The sequence below is a fragment of the Globicephala melas genome, chromosome 3 (assembly GCF_963455315.2).
Source record: "Globicephala melas chromosome 3, mGloMel1.2, whole genome shotgun sequence".
Lineage (NCBI taxonomy): Eukaryota > Metazoa > Chordata > Mammalia > Artiodactyla > Delphinidae > Globicephala > Globicephala melas.
Window position 1 is genome coordinate 159,774,325 of NC_083316.1, and position 22,402 is coordinate 159,796,726.

General features: G+C 63.3%; 3 protein-coding genes across 17 annotated transcripts in view; 1 reads left to right on the forward strand and 2 right to left on the reverse strand.

Annotated features, from left to right (window-relative positions):
- Window positions 1–12,562, forward strand: part of SSBP4 (single stranded DNA binding protein 4) — a 19,603-nt gene extending 7,041 nt beyond the window's left edge. For 3 of the 15 annotated variants that reach the window (XM_060296905.2, XM_060296904.2, XM_060296906.2), the window contains exons 2-16: window positions 4,688–4,760; window positions 5,131–5,192; window positions 5,305–5,363; window positions 8,776–8,865; window positions 9,587–9,646; window positions 9,732–9,801; window positions 9,961–10,180; window positions 10,508–10,553; window positions 10,652–10,687; window positions 10,788–10,842; window positions 10,926–10,996; window positions 11,075–11,153; window positions 11,543–11,571; window positions 11,718–11,941; window positions 12,196–12,562. In XM_060296905.2, coding sequence (XP_060152888.1) covers window positions 4,705–4,760; window positions 5,131–5,192; window positions 5,305–5,363; window positions 8,776–8,865; window positions 9,587–9,646; window positions 9,732–9,801; window positions 9,961–10,180; window positions 10,508–10,553; window positions 10,652–10,687; window positions 10,788–10,842; window positions 10,926–10,996; window positions 11,075–11,153; window positions 11,543–11,571; window positions 11,718–11,927 — 1,143 coding nt within the window. In that variant the 5' untranslated portion in view covers window positions 4,688–4,704 and the 3' untranslated portion in view covers window positions 11,928–11,941; window positions 12,196–12,562. Of the gene's footprint in view, window positions 1–4,687; window positions 4,761–5,130; window positions 5,193–5,278; window positions 5,364–8,775; window positions 8,866–9,586; window positions 9,647–9,731; window positions 9,802–9,960; window positions 10,181–10,507; window positions 10,554–10,651; window positions 10,688–10,787; window positions 10,843–10,925; window positions 10,997–11,074; window positions 11,154–11,542; window positions 11,572–11,717; window positions 11,942–12,195 lie in introns of all 15 variants that reach the window. The other 12 variants (XM_060296901.1, XM_030880097.3, XM_060296907.1 and 9 more) reach the window with 8 other exon arrangements.
- Window positions 12,563–12,797: 235 nt separating this feature from the next.
- On the reverse strand, window positions 12,798–16,137 carry ISYNA1 (inositol-3-phosphate synthase 1). The gene is made up of 11 exons (XM_030880094.3): window positions 15,999–16,137; window positions 15,764–15,892; window positions 15,452–15,613; window positions 14,949–15,081; window positions 14,663–14,856; window positions 14,317–14,466; window positions 14,019–14,234; window positions 13,742–13,906; window positions 13,519–13,632; window positions 13,228–13,445; window positions 12,798–13,102 (listed from the first exon to the last, which is right to left on the reverse strand). Exons 2-11 carry the CDS (start codon window positions 15,881–15,883, stop codon window positions 12,901–12,903), a joined length of 1,674 nt encoding a protein of 557 aa, XP_030735954.1. The 5' UTR covers window positions 15,884–15,892; window positions 15,999–16,137; the 3' UTR covers window positions 12,798–12,900.
- A 3,320-nt stretch (window positions 16,138–19,457) lies between these two features.
- ELL (elongation factor for RNA polymerase II) overlaps window positions 19,458–22,402 on the reverse strand; it is an 81,480-nt gene continuing 78,535 nt past the window's right edge. Inside the window, exons 11-12 of the mRNA XM_030880089.2 lie at window positions 22,268–22,312; window positions 19,458–21,668 (exon numbers count right to left, since the gene is read on the reverse strand). Of these exons, the coding sequence (XP_030735949.1) occupies window positions 21,552–21,668; window positions 22,268–22,312 (162 nt within the window). The 3' untranslated portion in view covers window positions 19,458–21,551. The remainder of the gene's footprint in view (window positions 21,669–22,267; window positions 22,313–22,402) is intronic.

Here is a 22,402-nt window from a genome sequence, read left to right on the forward strand (position 1 = left end):
TTCTCTTTAGTTGTGGCAGCGGGTTTTCTCTCTGTAATTGTGGCGCGTGGGCTCCAGGGCGTGTGGGCTCTGTAGGTTGCAGCACGCGGGCTCTCGTTGAGGCGCGTGAGCTCAGTAGTTGTGGCACACATGCCTAGTTGCCCAGCAGCATGTGGGATCTTAGTTCCCTGACCAAGGACGGAACCCGCGTCCCCTGCATTGGAAGGCGTATTCTCTATCACTGGACCACCAGGGAAGTCCCCAGGGTTAGTTCTGATATGGGCACATCACCTCAGGTAGTTTGTTCATTATCCCAGCAGGCAAGGGACTCACCATGTGTCTGTCCCATCCCTAGCTGGGCTTCCAGGTGCCCATGCCCGTGGGCATCCTTGTTGGAGGGGGGTGCATGGGTAAGAGGTTCTTGAGAAAGGAGCCCCCAAACTGAGTCCTGGAGGCTGAGCAGAGCCCGTGGACACAGGGGAGCTTTCTGGGAAGGTCTTGAGGCAGTATCTGGGGGACAAATGCTGGGATGGAATTTGTTAGTGGGGGCTGTTACTTTGACTGCTGGGTAGGAGAAAGGCTGTAAGGGGCAAATGTGGAGGCTGCCAGGAGGCCAGTGAGGAGGGTGGCCACCACCCTGGCTCTTAAGAGCTGAGGGCCTGGCCATGAGGGTAGCAGAGGGGAGGGAGGAAATGTGTTGGCTGGAGAGTCCCTTAGGGGCGTCGGTGCGACCTGTTGATGGATTAGATGGGGGTGAGGGGGTGACACAAGGCCTTGAGTAGAGAGGGCTTCTTCCAGCCCCCAGCAGTATGTGCCTCCAGGGGCTTTAAAGGGGAGGGGGAGCCTGGCAGGGAGCACCTCTTACCTTAATTCTTGGTTATTATGGTAATTCTTGATGATGAAGGTAGTACTGCTGCGTTTTAGTCCGGGAGGCTCCAGTACCCCATTCTGTCACCACTTCCCTGTGCAGCTGCAGCTTCTCCCCATGAGCACTCCAGGTCCGGGCACCCTGTATCCTCCAGGTCACCGTTCCTTCTGGAGGGAGGGCCCCCGGTGCACCCCACACTCCCTCCCATCTCCTGCCTTCTTGCGTCGGGAGCCCCTCTGATGGGTGGGCTCTTCATTCTGCAGGTCATTTGCTGACCAGGGCTGGGGTGGGGCCAGGATTTGGATCCAGAGCCCAGGCCCTTTCCCACAACCCATCTCAGGGCCTAGACAGCGACCTGCAAGCCATAAGCCCTCCCTGAGTGGCGGGCCCTGGAGGTCCCGAAGCAACCTGACCAGATGTCCAGGCTTCAAAAGTTTTCACTGAAAACAAACAAAGAAAGCTGCTCACGGTTCTCTGAGACTTGATAAAAATTAAAGTACCAGCATATAAGAGAAATCAAGCAAAACTGAAAACCTTCTCTGGCTTCTCTTTGCTCTTGGGATAAAACCCCAAATTCTTAACATCAGAATAGTAAGTAAGTGCTGACCTTCATAAGTGCCTACTGGACATCCCGGGAGCGAGGGGGCTCAGGGTTGGTTGGTTCATTCATTGGGGTGGCTGGGGGCCCAGGATGCCCAGCGCTGTGTAAGCTCAGGAGTGAGACGAGGTCCCGCCCTCCCAAAGCTACATCCAGTGGGGGCTGCAGGCAGTAAGCAGAGGGCCTTGTGTCAAATGGAGATAAATATGATGGGGGGCAGGTGGAGAATGGAGCAGGGCTGCCGTTAGAAGTGATAGGGAAGCCTCTGCCCCGTGACTTTGGAGCCATGAGGGTCTCTAGCAGAAGTGTCTCAGGCAGGGAAATGGCCTGTGCAAAGGCCCTGGGGTGGAGAGGTAGAGAGTGGCCAACGTGTGTGGGAGGCACTGAAGGGTCTGAGTGAGGAGTGCTGGTGGGGAGGGGAGGAAGCAGCCCCTAGAGGGGCCCTGTTGAGATCCAGGTAAGTGATAGTGGTGGCCTGGACCAAGTGTGTGCTGAGGAAGGCAGGGAGAAGGCTCAGAATCAGGAGAGAGAGTGCTTTTTCCTTAAGTTTTTCCCCTAAATTCAATAAATGTAGTGATCTCTGGGGGACAGCTAGGTGGATCTTCACACTTGCGCCACACCTATGTGAGTCAAGACCACCCGGGTTAGGGAACAGGAGGGGAAGAAGCTGGGGTGGGGCTGGGCCTTTAAGATGTCAAGTGGACGGCAGACCCTGAGTTCACAGGGGAGGCCAGGCTGGAGGAACCCTGTGGGCAGCTGCACCACGTCAGTCTTCAACATCAAAGCAGGAGGGGAGGCCACCCAGGGAGAAGAGACGAGAGCTGGGGCAGGGCCGGAGGAGGGAGGGGAGCGGGCAGTGGTGGGCTCCGGGACCTGCATCCGGGGTCCGATGCCACCCCTGGCCAGTGGAGGGTGAGAGGTGATGGAGAGGGACCCGATGGGCTGGCAGCATAGAGCCCTTGGTGGCCTTAGTGGGAGCCAGCATGTTCTTCAGGAGGCTCCCTGAACCCTGAGGAGAGGCTTCTGCTCTTGGTGGGGGTGGGGCCAGACTGCAGCCCCCCATGTGCTCCCCTGCCCTGCTGCACTTCCCTTCTGGGCAGCCTACTTGGATCCCCCCACTCTGTCTTGCTCCCTGTCTCTGGGTACCTCATTCCCTGCACCGTTCGTTCCCCAAGGTGGCAGGGGGCCAGCTGGATCTCTTCAAACCTCTCTATTTGCCTGGAGGGTCGGTTGGTGAGCAGGCTGGGGCTGCTCAGGTCTCCTCCGGCCCCATTGACTTTTCATGTTCATTTTTTCACTGATGGACTCAGGCCTGGTAGATGCAGTCCACTCGTGAAGGCTCAGGAAACCTCTAGAAAGGGAGGGGGGTCCCAGGAGTGAGTTGGACAGGTGAGCCTGGAGGCTGGGGGGTGAGGAAGACCACTGGGCTGGAGAAGGGTGGATGCTGCCAGGGTGCGATGTTGGAACCTGGGGGTGCCCGGGCTGGAGGCGCTGCTGAGAGGGGTGTGATGATGAGGCAGGAACCTTGGCCAGTCTTGGGGGAGACCCATGCTCAGAACTATGTGAGCCCCACAAATCCTACCCCTCTGTGACCTGTTTCTGTCCCTCCGGTGGCTGTCACAGCTCGCGTGGTGTAATGTGAGCTGTGGACATACCTTGCCCTGGTTCAGCTGCCCACCCGGACTCCCTAATGTCCCCCCTTGTACTTCTGTAGCACACACTACCTTCCACCCCACCAGATGACTTACCTCCTCCTTTGTATTTTTGCTCCTCCGTCTCTCCCCGTGAGCAGGTAGCCTCCAGGGAGACAGGGGTCTGTTGTGTTCACTGCTCAAGGAGGTGAATGTTTGTTGAATGAATGACTGAAAGGACGGATGGATGGATGAAGGAAGGAAAAGAGGGTCCAGGGCAAGGGCAGAAGCCGTGGGGTGGGGCCTGGGACAGAAGGGCTAGAACTGCCTTGGTGAGGTCTGAGCTGGAACTGGGGGCGGGGGTGCTCTGCAGAGGGGGCTGGGATGTGAGGATTGAGCAGCCTGGCTGGGAAGGGTGAGAGAAAGCAGGAGCATGAGTCAAAGCAAGGTTATTTCAGTATGGGGCCATCAGCCAGGGGAGGGAGGCCAGCTGAGCGGGGAGGCATCTGGAAGGGCCTACAGCTTTCACCGGAGCAGCCTCAGGCTGGCCCTTGGGGAGCCCCCGGTCTTAGATCCAGACTCCCCTCGGTCCACCTGGGGCCTGGCTGGGTAGTAGGAAGACCCTGGAGGTGCCCGGAGGGGCCGGTACTGGTAGAGTGGGGGCTGGGGAATGGGTGACCCTAGCGGGTGGGGAATTGTCCCTCTGCTGGCGGGTGTGGAAGACAGATTGGGGTGTGGTGGAGGCCAATGGATGGTGATGCTGGTTGGAGCGTGGCCTGTGCTCTTGGGGTGGGCAGTGGCCGATTGGTGTGTGCAGGGGTACTGGGCACTGTGGGCATTTGGACAGGGCGGTGCCGTGGCAGCTGAGTGGCACTGCTGGCCCTACCTCCCGTTTCCCCAGACTCCCCCTTGGGGGGCTGGTGTGGATGTGTCATAGCCACCACTGGCGGATGGGAACTGATCCTGAGGGAAAGGATGGGGTCTAGGGAAACCTGGAGGAGGAAGACCTCAGGTCAGAGAGCCCCTTTTCTTCCTTGGCAGGTGAGGCTGGGAGTGAGTTAGGCCCTGGGCCCTGGCCACATGGCCCGGGGTGCCTGCCGGGAGACCCCACCCAGAGCACAAACTAGAGTGAAGCCCAGGAGCCATTTCTCCAAGGAGAGGAACTCCCTGGGGCCAAGGCTGCTATAAGGTCTCAGCATTGGCAGGATGGGGCCAGGACTTGGTCCATCAGGGGGGTGTTGAACTGAGAATTTGGCCTGGAGGTGGGGGGCTGGGGACTGCTAGGAGTGCTGCCTAGAGGAGGGGCCTGCAGGCTGTGTGTTGATGGATGTGTAGGAGTTGGCCAGGCTGAGCAACTGGTGAGGAGGCCATCTCTTCTCAGGGGTGGGGGAGGTGGGGCGAGGGGGAGACCAGCAGAGGGAAGTGAGTGAGGCTGGCAGTAGGTGGTAGGTACAATGAGGGGCTCACTGTGGGCCCCTGCCCCTCTCCACCTTCCCACCAGAGGGCAGGTGCCGCACCTTAAAACCCCTCCCAGGGACCCTCGGGGCAGAGCTTTGGGTCTGCCTGGACCTCCTGAGAGCCTGAGCCGGCCCCCACCCCTCCCGCCTGCAGGTTGGCGCTGTACGTGTATGAGTACCTGCTGCACGTTGGTGCCCAGAAGTCAGCCCAGACCTTTCTGTCCGAGGTAAGCTGGCCTGGCCAGGCAGGGCCCCCACAGCCAGCCCCTTCCTTGGCACCCACATCCTGGGGTCCTCCCTAACCCATTTTTATCAGGTCTCCGTGGTGGGGTTGGGTTGTGCCCTGGGAACTGAGGGCTGCGGAGCGGCAGGGCTGGCATCCTGGTATCTGCCCATCCATCTGAGGATCTGCCTCCCGCTCCTCTGTCCCTGTCCTCACCAAGCTGTCCCCCTCCTGGCTCCCTTGCTCTGATCTGCTGGTTTCCTGACCCGGTGTTTCCTGGGCCCCGGGCTTGGGTTGGGGCTGCCTCTTGGGAGGGGAAGGGGTCAGACAGGGCCAGGCCGTTAGCCCTCACCTTCCTTCCCTCTCCCCTGCAGATCCGATGGGAGAAGAACATTACGCTGGGGGAGCCCCCGGGCTTCCTGCATTCCTGGTGGTGGTGCGCGCAAGGCTGGTGTGGGTGGGACATGGGGGGGGCTGGGGGGGGCGCGTGGGGAAACCATCGTCCCCCCCTGCCGCCCACAGCGTGTTCTGGGACTTGTACTGTGCAGCGCCCGACCGCAGAGAGGCGTGCGAGCACTCGAGTGAAGCCAAGGCCTTCCAGGACTACGTGAGTCCCCGCCCCAGGGGCTGGGACCAGGGCTCACGGGTGTGGGCAGGGTCCTGTGGCCTTGGGGGGCTGCATGGCCGGAAGCTGGCTCAGGTGGGCTAGTGGGCCAGGCTGTGGGGTTTGACCTGAGATCATGGCTTCTGTGGGGTCCCTCTGCCCCCCACTGCACCCAACTCCTGACGGTCCCCATGAGCCCCACACCCTCCCGAGGCCAGCTCCTCCTTTGCTCCCCCTCACGTGAACCCTATGTGGAACCAGGTAGACAGTACCACAGCTCCTGCCTCCCTAGCTCCGTGTATGCAGGGCCGGACGGGTGGCCACCACTGCTTGTCCCCTCCCACCCCAGCCTTTCCAAGCCTTCTGGGGTGGGGGCCCAGGCAGGGGTGCTGGGGGACGGCTAACTGCCTGTGCACCCTGGAGCAGGAGAGGCCGAGCACTTGGCAGATCTCCCAACCTTGCTCTGCGACTGGGGCTGCTGACTTCACGTCTTTGGCCTCAGTTTCATACAAGTTGAGTGGGAGTCAGAGGCCTGTCCCGAGAGGTGGGTGGGTAACGTGAGGGGGCGGGCGCCACCTTGTTGTCATGGGGAGATGGCAGCCCCCTGCCTTTAACTTCTTCACCCTGGCCCGTGGGGATTGGCCACCTGGCCCCTGAGAGAGGTTCCCCCTGCCCTCCCCCCTCCCTTGCAACCACTCTTCCTGCAGTGGGCGCCTTCACATCCTGAGCCCTCTGCTCTGCTGCGCCCTCTGCTCTGCTGTGCCCCTCAGGGCCTGGCTGTTCCCCGCCCTCTGCGGTTAGTCTGGGTCCCACACCACGCACGGCCTCGCCAACAGAGAGGCCCCCCTGTGGAGGCGTGCAGGCCTCTGCAGGGCCAGGGTGCAGCCCGAGAAGGCTGGGGTTCACCATATCCCTGAAGACGCCCCATGCACGCTGTATGCGCATTTATGGGAGCCGAGGTCGCTGCTGTTCACCCCCATCAGGTCCCACTATTCATGTTGTGGTCCCGCCAGAACTGGGGTAACAGAAGTGTGTGTAGCTGTGTGCGTGCGTGACTCCGCGTGGGCCCAGCTCTCTCTCCCCAATGTAGTCCCCAGCTCCTCCCTTTGCCTCTCCTGGGCCCCTTGAGCTCTGTTTCCCCTCCCGGGCTGCGCAGCCCTTCCCTCTCCGCGCCTGCCTTCGTCCCCGCCCCGAGCCTGGCGCCTCCGGGGAGGGGAGAGCGCGGTCTCCCAGCGGAATGGGCGCGCTGCTGGTTACCATGGCAGCAGGGCGCGTCAAGGGAGGGGGGTGGCGCCCCGTCCCTGGGGTGACAGGGTCCCTGTGTCAGCAGACTGAAGCCAGCTACACGTTCTGCCCCACCTCCGCACTTACTGGGGGTGGGGTGAAGGGGCGTCCTGCCGCCTCTCCCTCGCAGTCGGGGCTCCCTCCTCCCGCCCTCCGCCCCCTGAGGGGGCTCAGTCAGAGCCTCCCGGCTGGGGGCCAACCTCGGCGTCTCCAGGAAACGCGAGCGCGCCCAGCCTGTTGTTATGGCAACGCAGGCCAGGCTGGCGCCTCTGGGGGTGGTTGATTGACTTGGGGGGTCCAGCTCAGGTCACCCGACCGGGAGGGTGGGCCCTACCCCCCACCCCCCACCCCCCAACCCTGGATTAACCCTTCAAGGCCTAGAGTTGGGGAGCCCCATCTTCTCCCCGCCCCCACACCTCACGGTCTGGAGCGGCAGCCACCCGCACCACCACCCTCCCCAACCAGGAAATGCTCTGGCGCCTGCTGCGGCTCAAAAGGGGGGCTGCGCTCCTGCCCTCCGTAAGGGTTGGGGAGGGGTGGACAGACCCAGGGCTCAGAGCTGTTTCCCTCCAGCCACTGAGGCCGGCGCCAGCGAGAGTAGCTGCTCTAAGCCATCGTGTTGTGTTTGTGGGAGAGGGTGAGGTGGAGGGCAGGGGTGACCCAGCATTTTGGAGAGGGGCTGAGAGCTTCGTCCCCCTCCACCCCCGGGGTCACTTGGGTTTTCAAAGATTTGTGCTGGGCCCTGCGAGTGCTCGCACTGGTACCCTCCCAACTTGGGCCTGGGTAGAAATCCATTAGAGGCTGACCTTTGAGAAGGAGCAAGAAGGGGGCAGGTGTCAGTCCACAAAGGGAAGGGTGTGACTCCAGGGGCCCTGCTCCGACCCAGACGAGGGGCCCCTTTCCCCACTTCTGTAGGGCAGGATGCACTGTGTGACCATGGGCTAAGTGCTTAACTCTTCGGAACCCAAGTGGCTGCAGTTCCACAAATTCCTGAGTGCCCCTGTGTGCTGGCTTGTGCCAGCTGCAGGGACAGCAGTGACCCAGACAGATCAGCCTCTTCCTTTTGGGGCCTGAAGGCGGAGGGGGGAAGATGATGCAGCCACAAGAGTCAAGGGGCCTTAAGAGAAGTGCCCTACTCAATGCCTGCAGTGTCTTCCCCCGTCCCTATCCTTTTGATGTGTCTCCTCTGCCCTAAAGACTAGGCCTCTATCGCCCCCTTTCCCCCTGCTCTGTGGGCCCCAAAGGCAGACAAGCCTGGGACTTGGAACCGACCAGAGGAAGTGGCCTGTCAGCCTGTCCCCCTGCCAACTCTGGGCCTGCCACCAGCATCTCCACCCTTGGCAGACATGGGAACTCCCCTCTCAGGCACCCGGTCTTCCCCCCTCCTCCATCTGAAGAGAGGTTGGGGGCCTGGAGACCCCACTGCAGAGTTCTGCTCTTCCTTCCCCTCCTTCCTGGAGGAGGAGGAGGGGCAGTGGTCTGTACAGTAGCTCCAAGGAGGAGCCCTCTGGGAGGGAGGTTCATCTTGAAGCTGTCTATTGATTTTTTTGTCTGTTGATTTGAGGTGTCTTGGGGGCCCAGCTAACCTGCATTGCCAGGCAGGAGGAATCAGGGCTGGTTGGGTTCGGCTGGGAGTGGGGGACTGTGCCCCCACCCATCTGAAGTTAGATTCAGACCAGAAGAACAAGGCTGTGCTAGAAGGATGCGGCACGCACTGGAGTCCTGGGTGGATGGCATTTTCAGACCCCCGGAATCCTCAGGGTGGGGACATGGGGGGCTGAGGTCCCTGATCACCTGGGCTGTGGGCTCAGCCAGGCTGGGCCCTGATCACCTCCAGGGTCACGGGTTCAGCAAGGAGGCAGAGCCCTTGCCGAGGGCCACCCAGCACATCTGGTTGCTAAGCCAGGGTGGGGACAGGGGCCGCAGCTCTTCCCTCACCTAGAGCCGCCTCCCCCCTCCCCCTCCCCTCCCCCCTCCACTGCCCCCCCCCCCCCCCGCAAATCCTCCCGTGCCTGAGTAGTTGGATGGCTTGGGTTCCTTGTTCCGTGGGGCCAGCTGCTTGAGGAGAGAAGGAAACACTTGGACAGGAAGTGACCTGACTTGGCTCTTGCCATCTCCCCCACCCCTGCAGAGCGCTGCAGCGGCCCCCAGCCCGGTGATGGGGAGCATGGCTCCCAATGATGCAATGGCATCAGGCCCCATGGCAACCGGCTTCTTCCAGGTATAGCCGGGGCTGGGGCTCCCTGTCTCCTGACCCTGGGTGGGCTTGTGTGGGAGGGTGACAGGCAGGGGCAATGACGGGGTGGGTATGCCCCTGCGGGCCTCGGTAGTGCTGGTGAGGGAGGGGCTATCTGGCCTGGGCCCCGCTGCGGGAGGGGGCGGGGTCTCTGCACTAGGCCTGCGCCTGTGTGTGTCGGGGCGCCTGGGGCCGCACAGCTTGGCTCGCTGAACCACGGGTCCTGCCCATGACCTCCCCCTTTGGGTCCACCCCACCCCCGCTACGTCCCGCAGATGGGGCTAGTTGGCCCACTCTCCTGCCTCCACGGTGTCCCCTCCCCTCCCTGGCCAGGCTCAGCAGAGCCACAGGAAACCGTGGAACTTCGGGTGACCTCGCTCCTCCCAACCCACCTGGTTCTGTCCTCCTAGGGCCCCCCCCCGGCTCCCAGCCTCCCCCCGACAACCCCAACGCCCCCATGATGGGGCCTCAGGTTCCGGTAAGGACCTGTGGTGCCCCGCCCCCTCGAGCACGCACACCCCTCCCCCTGGCTCTTGGGCCCGTCCCACTGCGCTCCCACGCCCCCGGCGCGGCTGGCTGAGGTCTGCCGGCTGGTCTTGGAGGAGGGGGAGTATCCAGGCTGGGGGCCCGGGTGCGGCAGGAAGCGGGTAGCTTTGGGGGCTGAGTAGGTGGGGGGAGGTGCTGATCCGCGGCCCACCTCTTCCAGCCCTTCATGTCACCGCGGTTCCCAGGGGGCCCTCGGCCCACCCTGCGGATGCAGAGTCAGGTGAGAGAGGGATGAGGGGAGGGGGGTAAGGAATTGGGCCGGGGTGGGGGCACCCACACTCAGTGCTGCCACTCCCCCTCCGCAGCCTCCCGTGGGCCTACCCGGTTCCCAGCCCCTCCTCCCTGGCGCCATGGACCCCTCCCCACGTGCTCAGGGTGAGTAGGGAAGCTCCCGCTGCTGTCCCCCGCCTCCCGTCAGGATCCCAGAGCCTGTTCCCCGCCGCCCACCGTGCAGGAATACCCCCAACCCCCAGCACAGCGCCTGTCCACACCGGGGAACGGCCGCGGCCTGAGCCCTCTTCCTTCTGCCCCCAGGTCATTCGAGCATGGGCCCGATGCAGAGGGTGACGCCTCCACGGGGCATGACCAGCGTTGGGCCCCAGGTAAGGGCTGGGCCCAGGCGACAGGGCAGCTTCAGGGGCTGCCCTCTCTCGGTTTGCCCTCTCACGGCCCCTTTACCTTCACAGAGCTACGGAAGTGGCATGCGGCCCCCACCCAACTCTCTTGCTGGCCCGGGTTTGCCCACCATGAACATGTAAGGCCCTCAGGAACCCCCGAGAGTGTGCCCATGTGGGTCACCACCCAGCTTCATGGGCTGGGTATGCTGGGGCAGACCCCGAAGCCGCACAACAGTCCCGATACTGTTTACGCCACTGCTGGGTGGGGAAACTCAGGCTCAAAGACCAGTGAGTGACGGATGGGGTTGGGATTTGAAGGCTGGCCTGGCATCTGCTTGGTTACTTCTCGGCCAACATCTGCTGCTCTGAGGGCACGTGGGGCAGGCTGGGGGTGTCAGGGAGTGTGTGCTGGGGGGCTGTGTACCGCCTGGCTTAGACCCAGGGTCCACCACTGTCTGTTCTAGGGGACCCGGAGTGCGTGGCCCATGGGCCAGCCCCAGTGGCAACTCGGTGAGTGTCGGGATGGCGTTGGTGTGTGTGTGTGGGGGGATTAGGAGTGTGCGAGTTGGTAGAGTGGGCGGACTGCTCACAGCTGCCCATCTCCCCAGATCCCCTACTCCTCTTCCTCCCCTGGCAGCTACACGGTGAGTGATGCCGAAGCTGGGACACCCGACCTGGGGGCAGCGGTTGTGGGGTGGCAGTTGGAGGGCTTTTCTCACCTTCTTTGTCTCCCTCTGTGTGCAGGGACCCCCAGGAGGAGGTGGGCCCCCTGGAACACCCATCATGCCCAGCCCTGGAGGTACTACAGCCTGGGCGGGGCATAGGGAGGGGTGTGTTTGGGTGAGGCCCTCTCACACCCCACCCCCTCACGTGCTGCCTCAGACTCCACCAACTCCAGTGAGAACATGTACACCATCATGAACCCCATCGGGCCAGGCGCCGGCAGGGCTAATGTGAGCTGGGGCTTGCGGGGGTCGGGGTGGGGGCGGAGAGGTGGTGGCCCGAGGCCCAAGCTGCTCCTCTGCCTGCAGTTCCCGCTTGGCCCTGGTCCGGAGGCCCCCATGGCCGCCATGAATGCGATGGAGCCTCACCATGTAAACGGATCCCTGGGTGAGTGGGCGGAGTCCCGGGACACACAGACACCCACACACACGCCCCCACCCAGCTGCTTCGCGAGCCTCGTGCGCCCCCTGGTGGCCCCCTTCAGCCCCTCCGCCTCTGTGCTTAGCCGGCGTTGGGGGCGCGCCCCGAGCTTCTCTGGGCTCAGTGATTGGGGCTGGCAGCGCTGCGGGGAGGGTCCAGTAACTAAACCGGGGGGACGCCCGGCCGCCGGCACTGACCCACCACCCCAGATCTGGGCCCTCGGCCCGGGACCCCCGGCGGTGCCCCAGTGGGCTGGGCCGAGGGAGGGGGCGCGGCCGCCGGGGAAGTTCGGGAAGGGGTCGGTGGAGCCGGCTTGGCGCGTCTGAGCCGCGTCACCGCCGTCTGTCGGTCCACAGGCTCGGGCGATCTGGACGGGTTGCCGAAGGTGAGGGGGCCGCGCTCCTGCGGGGGGCGGGGGGCGGGGCTGCGGGGTCGGCCCGCGTGGAGAGGCCTAGTCCTGGTTGGGCCGCGCGGCGGTCGGGGCCTGGCCCGCGGGGCGGGGTGTTCCGCTCTGACCGCGGCCGCCCCCAGAGTTCCCCCGGCGCCGTGGCCGGCCTGAGCAACACCCCGGGCACCCCGCGGGACGACGGCGAGATGGCGGCCGCCGGGACCTTCCTGCACCCGTTCCCGAGCGAAAGCGTAAGCGACTGCGTCGACTCCCCCCCCGCGGCGGCGTCGGGCCGGAGGGGCCTGGCGGGCAGACCCCGGCGGGGCGGCCGGGGGGCCAGAGCAAGACCGTGACCGCGGCGGGCCAGGTGGGGGGGCGGCCGCGGCATCCTTCCCTTCCTCCCGCCTTCCCCTCCCCAGGCCCGCCCTATCGCCCCGCCCCGCCCACATCCCACCCCAACCCTGGGACCCGCGGCCCAGGGCGGCCTCCCCACGCATCAACACCTGGTCCCTTTCCATCCCACGTCCACCCCGCCCTGTTCCCCCTTCCCCCCGGGGGCGGGTCCCAGCCTAGGCCGGAACTGAGCCGGCCCCCGCGCGCCACCCCCTCGTCTTTCCGCAGTACTCCCCCGGGATGACCATGAGCGTGTGATGGGGCCGCAGCCCCTTGCCCACTGCCGACCTCGGCTTCTGCCCAGCGCCCCTGCCCGGGGCCAAGGTCCAGGGGCTCGGGTGGTCTGCAGGGTGAGGGTCTGAGGTCACACCGCGGGCAACTGGACTCCCGGTCAAGGCTTGGATGGCTGGGAGGCCCCGCGCGAAGGACTCATTCATTTTATAAAAAAACGCAAGGACCTCAGAGACGTTCTTTCTTGTATGGGCCCTTCCCGCCATTTCTGTTTTGTCCAGGGGGCTCCTTGGGGGATTTCCTTTCCCCTGGAGCGCAGGGGTGGGCCCCAACAATAAACATAACTCGATTTTGGTTTTTGGCATCTGTTCTCGGGTTTCTTTGCTTTGGCTTATAGCCACAGCCTGCTTAGCCTAACCTTCAAGGGTTGTGGTTAGGCAGAGCCCCCCTCCCCCCGGGGGTTCTGGAAAGCCCCTGAGAGTTGGGACAGCAGAGTTTGGAAGGGTAGGTAGAAGTCCAGCTGGTGGAAAAGGGAGATGTGGCTGGTATTGGGGGCCGTTAGGGTTAGGTCGCAGGCACCAAGAATCCACAGGTGTGGCTCAGTGGCACTGGCTTTATTGTCTGTCTGAAGGGAGCCTGGAAGGGTCGCCTGCTGAGGAGCAATGGGGGCAGGAGCTACAGGGGAGCTGTATGGCCATGGCCTTAGGTGGTGGGCATCTGGGGTGCCTCAGCCTGTGAGTGCCCATAGGCGTCACCAGTACAGCCATTGGGGGCAGTTGGCGCTGATCCTTTCTTGCAAGGCACGGGGCAGGCGGTGGCCACATGCCCAACTTGCTTGAGGCCAGGGCGCTCCATCTTGTGCTCCAGAAGCATGTGGTTCTGCGGCGGGAGCCCCACGCAGGCCCTGAGAGATGGTCACGGCTCAGCGGGGCCAGATCCCAAGACTGCCCTGCAGTCCCTAGGCTCTGTGCACAGCCCCGCCAGTGGACATCTGGGCCATAGGTGGGGATCCCCAAGGTCGGGGCACACCTGAGGATATTCTCGATGCAGCTGCGCTGGCGGAAGAGCGCGTTGACCACTGGGCTGCCCGGTGGTGCAAGCGGTGCCTTGAACAGGAAGCCAAGCAGCGACAGCACCGGGTGGAAGCTCTGCGGCTCCGGGTCGATGTCGGTGCAGAAGCTCACACGCTGGCACAGTTCAGTCAGCAGGGCCAGGTCCAGCATGATGGGCGCGGCCAGGAGTGAGTCCTGTGGGGCCAGCGGGTCAGGAGGTGGGCTGGGCTGGTGGGCAGCCCCACTCCTGCCCCCTCTTGCCCCACACCTCGCACGTGTTGTGCAGCACCAGCGTGTTGGTACCGCCCAGCATCAGCTCCGATGTGTACTCATCCAGGGCACGCTTGCTGTCACCCACGTATGGCACGTACTTGATGACCACCTGGGGGGCGGCACGAGGTCACACGGGTCCCTGCCCTTCTCTGTGGGGAGCACCGCCCCACCCCACCCCACCCCATCCCCGCCCCTTGCCGCGTCTGCGCCCCACGCACGCAGTGGTCGGGCTCTTCGCCCGGCGAGTAGAGCACTGGGTTGCTGTGCACCATGTCGTCTACCACGCTGCTCTTCGACACCTCCTTGGAGCGGAACTGTGGCGGCGCCGACAGGTTCTGCCCGTCGTTGTTGCCCAGGTGGTTGTAGCTCACGATGGACATGGTCTGCGGGGGGCAAGGAGACCCGTGGCAGCTGCAGGCCCCGCAGCACACAAGCCCACCCCTCGGGGTCCACGCCCCCCCATACTGAGCTGAGCAGCCCCCCAGGCCCACACACCTTGAGGCCAGAGCCAATAAGGAAGTCCACGAGCACGGACTTGACCTTGGTCTGCCCCGACTTGAAGTCGTCTCCACCCACAAAGACACGGCGCTGCCATGCAAGCTCGAGGGCACCAGGCACCAGCGTGTTCTGTGGGGACCCATTGAGGAAGGCGCAGCCCTCCAAGATGCTGGCCACGGCAAAGAGGGTGGAGGGCGACACTTCCAGGCCCAGCTGCGGGCAGAAGCGAGCAGTCAGCACAGAGAAGTCCGTGGGGGCTGGCCCTGAGCCTACCCCACCCCTTGGGCGCGCCCACCTGGATGGTGCGCAGCAGGTTCTCAGCGGTGTCATTGAGGCCCGGGACCACTTCGCAGAAGCGCTCCGTGTTCGCTGTCCACAGCACGATGACTTTGTCCAGCCCGGCGCTGGACCGGAAGTCGCGGATGTCCCTACGGATCTGCTCCAGCTGGGGGAGGGGGGGGATGGAGGGGGAGGAGGTTGTACAGGCTCCCCCGACCTCTGGAGGCCTGGGCCACTCAGTTCCCCAAGTCCAAAGTGGGACCTGGACCCTCGGGATGGAAGCATGGGGACAAAAGAGGGGTAACAGGTGGTGGGGAGGGAGGACAAGTGGCAGGGGTAATGGACGCGGGGTGGGGCTGCACCTGCTGCGCGCGCGTGCCCGGGATTACGTTGTCGGCGCGCGCGCTCTGGTTAGCTGCGATGAACTCGGGGATGTAGACGGAGGGCCGCGGGCGCAGGGCCTCCATGTGCGGCCACAGTTGCTCCTGCAGCCCCCAATCCAGTACCTGCGCGCGCCGCATCGCCTCCGCCAGGTTCAGCGACGATATGTCCCAGCCTGGGGGGGACCCTCAAGCTCGGCCCGGCCCCAATCCTGGGCCCCTCTAGGCCTCGCCTCCCACACCACCCCCGACCCAGGGCCCCGCCCACCGTCGAACACGATGTCGTCGGGTGCCACCATGGGCAGCAGCGAGCTGAAGGGCACGAACACCTCCTGGCCCTCGGCGTCCAGACCCAGGCTAACAGTGCCCGCCTGCGTCAGCGAGCCGTAGTAGTTGGCCTCCTGGGTTGGGGGGGTGGGCAGAGGGGGCTGAGTGAAGGGTGGGCGTGGCGTGGGCCACGAGCTGGCCAGGACCCCTATCGGCACCCTCAAGCCCCGCCCTACTTTGGGGCACCTCCCCATGGCGCTCCGAGCCGGGGCGGAAGCCGCTCCGCTCCTGAGGTCCCACCCCGAAGCCCTCCCACACCTTAGGCTCCGCCCCCGCAAGACCCCTGAGGAGTTCCCCCCGCCCACCCGCGGAAGCCCCTCCCCGGAGTCAGCCCACAGCCAGAAACCCTGCCCACTGCGGGCCCACTCCTCCGTCGAGCCCCTCCCCCTCCGCATGGATTCCTGCGAAGCTTTCTCTCCGACCGAGCCTCGCCCGACCCCACACCTTGCGGCCGGTGCGCGTGGGCCAGGACAGGCGCAGTCGGTTGGCCAGCACGGCAGCGGTCAGCGTGGAGCCGTTGTTCCCGCCCCAGCCGACGAGCATGACCCCGAGCCGGGGCACCTGCCGGGCGGTCCGGAAGGTGAAGCGCGTGGACGTGGGGTGCACCTGAGGGCGGGCAGCTCGGTGAGCCGCGGGGCCGCAGGCCCCTCCCGCCTCACTGCACGGCGGGAGTCGCAGAAGTTGGGCAGTTCCCACTCCCTCCCGGCTCCCTGGTTCCCCCAGTCCCATGGCCCGCCCGGTCGGTCCCTCGCTTACCTTGAGGACGCCGCCCTCGCGGCTGACGCACGTCGTCCGGTACTCATACTGCGCCTCGATGGCCTCGGGGCTGTAGACCACGTCGGGGCTCTCGACCACGAACTCACTTGCGGCCTCCATCGCGACGAGCTGGGGGCACGGGGTTGCCAGGAGGTCAGAGGGGACCCGAGAACCGGCCGGGCCAAGCCGACTTCGGTCCCCGGGGAGCCTGCACCCCTCCTGGGGCGGCACTCACCGGCGCGGAGTCGGCTGGCACAGCAGGGGACAGCTAGGGCTCCGGGCGCGCGAACTCCAGAGAAAAGAGCCGCGGCCCCACCCCCGCCCCGCCCCTCGCTCCGCCCGCGCAGGGGAGGAGGGGCGCTCGCGAGGGGGAGGGCGTGCACCGGCTGTGGGGCTTGGGTTCGAGGCCCTTTTGCCCGGAGCTTCCGCGGCTATCTGGTCCCCGGCCCGGCAATCACGTGGGCCGCAGCCACCCCCCACCCCCATCTCCCGCCGCCCCGGCCCTAGCTCGGCGTGCGTGATTAACTTAGGGCCCGCGGCCGCTTATTCCCATTTTACAAAAGAGGACTTTAAGGTTGTAAGTGAGCGCCAGGCCCCAACCACAAGGCAGGAGGTGGAGCTAGGTTAGGAAGCTCATTCTTTGCGTGAGGGGGACCAGGGGGCGCGTCTCTGGAGAAACTGAGGCACGGGACACTGAGGCAGAAGACTAAGTCAGGATTCGAATTTCAACGCGAGACGCTCCTCCAGCCCAGGCTGCCTCCTCCTCCCACTTCCTGAGCAGCAGCACCCACCAGGCACTCCACCCCCACAGGGCTCGCATGGAGCGGGGGTGGCTGCGAGTCCTCGAGTTCTCGGTGTCCTCACCTATAGCAGGAGGGCTTGATAGGGCCGGGCTGGAGTGGGGGCAGGGGGAGAGACTGTTCTATGGGGAAGGGAGGGAAGCGGATGGGCAGGGCAGAGGTGGCCAGCTGGGAGGAGCTAGGCCTGCAAAGCACTGAGCCCCTCTAAGCGCCCAGTGATAAAGGAGCGTGGGAACTCGGCAGGCGGGCGGGGGCGGCTCCCCCAGGAACTTTCCAAAACAAGCGGCCTCCTCCGGCTGGAAAGTTTCCACCACTGGAGCTGGCCCAAAAGGTGGATCGTTGGGAACGTTTGCAGGAAACTTGGTCAGAGCCTGGCCTTGGGGAGTGGGGACTCGAAGACTCTGGTCCAGGCTTTGCCCTCAAGGGGCCCCAGTGTAGGGGATTCAGAAGTGGACTTGGGGCACTCCCAGCCAGAGGGACCTAAGAGGCAGGGGTGGGCAGGGCAGACTGCTTGGAGGAGGTGGCTGCTGGAAGGGGTCTTGAGATAACCAGACATCTCCTATCAACGATTTGAAGAGCAGCTGCCCGGGCAAAAACCTGGGGTACTGGTTTCAGGGGCAGATGAAACGGGGCTGGGTGTGAGGGAGACGGAGGCAGTTTGGGGACCAGGGCAAACCCTCAGGGCTGGGGACAGAGAATTCTTTATAATAAATATTTGGGTTTTGTCCCCAGTTCCTGGCTGGAGATTGAGTTCAGTCACCAATGGCCAGGGGCTTCCCTGGTGGTCCAGTGGTTAGGACTCCGCCCTTCCACTGCAGGGGACGAGGGTTAGATCCCTGGTCGCGGAACTAAAATCCCGCGTGCTGTGTGGTGCGGCCAAAAATTAGAAAAAAAAAAAAAAAAAAATCACCGACGGCCAACGATTTACTCAATCATGCCTATGTAATGGAACCTCTGTCAAAAGAACACCTAAACAACAGGATTCGGGGGAACACATGGAGGTGCTGGGAGGGTGGCCCACCTGGAGGAGTCATGGCAGCCCTGCACCATTCCCCACACCCTGCTCTTGGCTTCTCCTCCATTCGGCTGTTGAAGTGTTTTCCTCAGCACTGTGAGCCATTCTAGCAACTCACCAAACCTCTGAGGGGGCGGGAGGGAACCCCTGATTTATAGCGGGTTGGTCAGAAGTCTGGGTGGCCAGGGACTTGTGGCAGGTGTCTGAAGTGGGGGCCTGAGCCCCTTCACCTGTGGGGTCTGATGCCAGACCTGATAATGGAACTGTTGGACCTCCAGTTGGTGTCGGAGAATCTACGGGAGGCTGTGCCTTCAGGCTGTGTGTGATGTCACAGGAATGGGTACAGAAAGGTCCCCAAAGACCCAGCCCTGGGAAACCCCAGCACTCACAGGACAACCTGTGGGAGGTGCTGGCAGGAGGGTGGTGGGAGCAGAGCGGACCCGGGCAGGATCCCTGGAGGGTCAGTGTTGGGGCAGCTGGGAGGGACGTGGCTGCTTTGATTCCAAGCCGTCAGTTGGTGCTGTAAGGCCATTGTGGGGACCGCCTGGGTGTGTGACACGGGGTGAGTGTGCTGCCTGGCGGTGAGCAGTGAGCGACTGGAGACCCCCGATCCCACCAGACCGCAGGCTTCCGAGGGCAAGGGCAAAGCTGCTGAGGTCACTGCTGGGTGCCAGCGCCCAGATGGAGCCCGGTGCACAGGAGGGGCCACAGGATCTGGGTGCAGGATGTTCTTGTCTGGCAAGTGGCAGGGGCCGGTGGGTGACCCCAAGCCCCTTGGCCACAGTGCAGGTCGTGAGGGTGGGAAGACCCTGCTGGGCCCCTGAGGGACTGGACTCAGGTGCCGTCGGCTCGGGAAAGGATGGTCAGGGAACCGCCTGTGGCCATGGTGCCACGGGGCAGCGTGGGGGCCATGGGGGAGGCGGGTAAGCAACGCAAGGCTGAGGCGCGGGAGGCCGAAGGAGGCAGGTGTCGGCCCTCGGCCTGGGGCTGTGGCAGCAGGGACATTGTTACCCCTTAGAACAGCATGGACAGGCTGCCTGGGGAGCAGGGTACATTCTGCCCCACAGGGCCTGCCTGACCTCCCCTCCCGCGCCCCTCAGATTCCTGGGCCGCCTCAGAACTCAGGCCAAGGCCACTGGCCAGCAGGGCCACCAGAGAGGCTAAGGCCCACAGTCCCTGACCCCTGGACCCCTTTAATCCTGGTCTTATTCTTTGTTTTTCCTTCCTAAAATAAACATTCCCCCCCACTGTGTCCTTGGAGGGTAGAACCTGCCCCCTGCCTTCTCCTCACCTAGAACAAGGGGCAAGGATGGCCATCCGGCTGGTGTCCTGAGCCAGTGGGGCTCCACTGGGCCTTGGTGTCCGTGTCCCCATGGGGGGGAGGCAAGGGGACCCCCCACCCCAGCGTGTGGCCCGGGAGGAATAATCAAGCAGTGCTGTTACTCATTGCTGTTTCATCAGTCAGTCACAGCTTGTTACCCCAAATAAGGGCACTCCCTTTGCCCCATGTGGCCCCCCTACTGGGGGCTTTGGCCCTGTGGGAGCCCCGGGGACCCCCTGCTTGGCCCAGCCCACCCTGCACACTCCACGGGGGCACTGCCCTTCTCATACACCGGCCATGGCTCCCCGCTGCTTCCACCTCCCATCTCTTGACATTTCTCACCCATGACCAGGCTGTCTGGCCTCCTGCTCTGGCACCTACCTGCAGCGCCCTCCGCCTCAGCTCAGCCCTCCACCTGCCCGCCTCATTCCTGGGCAGTGGCTCTGGCAGTACTAGCCTGTGCCCCGCCCATCACCATGCCTCCTCACCCCAGCCCACCCCAACACAGAACCAGCCGCCCGCCCCCAGGGAATGACACATACACTTCCAGCTTGGGCCGACAGGTTCAGTTCAGTGAAATTTATTATAGGTTGAAAAAAATCAGCATTCACCTGTTTAGTGTACAAAAAGGACACTAGTTCTTTTAAGAAAATATTAGGAAACTAAAGATGCAGATGCCTTTCAATTGTAACATTTTGGCAAAAGTGAAAAGTTCTTGTAAACACCAACTCCATGGCTCAAAAGTTTTTCTCCACAGTACAATATTAAAAGGAAAAAAAAAAAACAGTATCAATAAGTTAGACCATATTTAATCAGCTAGAACTTTTGTCCATCAACCCCCAAAGCACAAAACTTTTCTTAGCTTCATGATTCCTTAAAAGGAGAAAATAAACAACAACAATAAAAAACAATGAGGAGGAGGAAATTGAACTGAGAGTCCCTTGAACTGGATCCCAGGGCAGAGGGCCGCTCGGCCCTCCAGGGTGGGGCCTCCTTGAGTGCTCCCATTTCACCTGAGTCTGCACGTCCAGGCTGAGTACAAGATGGCTGTCGGGGGAACCTGGGGTCCCAGGGTGTGCTCAGCCCTTCCCCCTCTCCATCCCAAATGAGAAACAAAACAACAGCTGTTGAAACAGAAAGGATCAGCATCCTCGGCACTCCAGGCACCCCAGGGGTCCCACAGAGACTCTGGGGTGGGGTGGGCACAATGCAGGCGTGCCTGCTCTTTGGGAAGCCATCAGGAGACACCGCCACAGCTCAGAAAACTAGACGTGTCTACGTGAGCATTTCCGTTCTCCCTTGCTACGGCTCCCGGCAGCACCTCCGCCCCCACCCCCCCGTGACCTCTGGGCTGTGGGCTGCAACCACCCCCATGACCTTCCCCAGTTGTGGCTTCGCTGAACACGGCTTTGAATTCATGTGAACGCTCGCTTTAGACCCCACCGCGCCCGGGGGTCCCTCACACACAAACACGCACGCCCCCTCACGCCCTGGGGGACATTAGACTAGGCACAGTGACTAAGCAGCAATTGGGGTGTCCTCGGACCAGCACCCCCAAAATGGGTGGATCCGGCGCCTTTTCCGAGCTCACTCTTCCCCCCGCCCCCCCGCCCCCGGCTCTATCGACCCCCCAGCCCCTCCCTGAGTGCAAACCCCGTGGCGGCTCTGCAAAGACGACCCCAGGACCCACAAGTGGGCTGAGGGGCGGGGCGAGGTCAACAGCATGGAGACCACTTGGTCTCAACAGTGCGAAACGAAGAGCAGCAGCAAAGGGGAGAATCGAGAAGACAGTAAAATAAAATCCGACACTGCTGCCGCAGAGCGCGGGCTACAAGCACAGAAACTCCCAGTGACCCCTGACAGCTGAGGGCCTGGAATAGCAGGGCGGGCCTGGTGGCTCCCAGCAGCTGCTCCTGGACCAGCTGGAGTTTTCCAAATAGAGCTGCAGGGGTCGCATTGCCCTGCCCACCCTCTTAGAGCCAGGGAGAGGCTGTGTGTGAGGGAGACCAGCGTGGGAGAGGCACCCCTGCCCGCCCACCACGGGTTCTCTCCTGGGAGCCCTGGAGCTCGCAGAAACAACGCCGAACTTCCCGAGCATCTGTAATACTGTAGAAAGGACACAGGGCAGCGCCTAGACCCTGGGCGTCCAAGGAGGGGAGGCACAGGTTTAGAAAAAAGATGCTTTCTCTTTCGTATAAAAATAGACTCAAGTCTCATAAGCAGTAGCTAAAAGTGGCTGTCTTTGTATAAAACTAGAAAAGGCAGGCAGGCAGGCCGGCCTTGGAGTCTTTCACTGATAGGAAGCTGAAGCCCCTGGGGGGCGGGGGGGGGCTGGCGAGGAGGTGGGCTTCTTGGGGAGCCCATCTGGGTGGGGAGGCTGCTCAGGAGGTGTGTGGGGCCCCGGGGGAGGTGGACACCCCACCTGGGTCTGTGTGACCTGTGGGCGCCAGGGCTGCAGGGACTCCCCTGAAAGCCGGCGTTCCTGGCTCAGATGAATGCGTCTTCCTCACGTTTATTTTTTCAAATAAATCTCTTGTTTCCTCATCTTCAGCTCCCCCTCACCCCCAGCTCCCCCACCATCCAGAACGGTCAGCCCGGTGAGGTGAGCTGGCCTGGCTGGCTGGGTGGGGCCTCCTGCCCTGTGGCCTTGAGCTAAGGCCAGGCCTGCAGCTGCCGCTGGTCGTACTCAGCGATGAGCCTCTTGATGTGGGCCAGCTTGCTGTGCAGGTACTCGCAGCGGTGCTTCTCCTGGCTGTAGTTGGTGTTGGTCTGTAAGAGAGCGGCCGGGCTGACACTCGCCCACACGGCCTAGGCTGAGAGCCCAACCCGAACTCGAGCTGCCCCGCTTGGCTGCCCCAGGTTCCCACTCGCCCTGCTTGCGGCCTGAACTCTCCATGCCATGACGGGGACCCCTGCTCCGCCCCTCGGCTCCACCCTGGGAAACCGTCACAGCCAGGGTGAGAGGCTGAGGCAAGATAGGTCATGAAGCTTCCACGCTGGGCGGGGGCCTGGCTGGCGGGGGCCTGGCTGGCAGTGAGCCGCCCTGGCACATGTGGCCCTCAGGAACGTGAGCTGCTGTTGTGGAACCACATCGCAGGAGACTCTCAGGGAGCCCAAGGCTGGGAGGCGGAAAGGACCTGGGGCTGTGCCCATCAAACACTGGGAGAGCGGGGGTGGGGGCTGCACCCAAGCTCATACGACAGGCTCAGCTCCTCAGCTGTGACCAGGGGCGGGGGCTACTCCGAGGGCCTGAGACCAGCCCAGTGAGGCCCTTCCTCCCTCCCTCCTCTCCCAGACTTTGGCGCCACTCATCTTGAAACAGCTTCTGACCCCACCCCACCTACCCCAACAAAGGGATGGACACTCACCTTCTTGATTTTTCGATATTCCTGTAAAATCTGCCCACGAGTAGTCTGGAGGAAAAACAAAAGAGAAAGCCAACAATGCATTACCTGCAGGACACCCCAACTGAATGTCCCCTTCTCCCTGATAACCTGCGACCT

What these genes read in the sequence shown, in the direction of transcription:
- ISYNA1 (XM_030880094.3), bottom strand. Translation starts at nt 15,883, where the DNA reads ATGGAGGCCGCAAGTGAGTTCGTGGTCGAGAGCCCCGACGTGGTCTAC. An exon ending in GCGAGGGCGGCGTCCTCAAG is followed by an intron (nt 15,614 to 15,763) that starts GTAAGCGAGGGA and finishes GCCCGCCCTCAG; the next exon opens with GTGCACCCCACGTCCACGCG. An exon ending in TTATTGGCTCTGGCCTCAAG is followed by an intron (nt 13,907 to 14,018) that starts GTGTGTGGGCCT and finishes TGCCCCCCGCAG; the next exon opens with ACCATGTCCATCGTGAGCTA.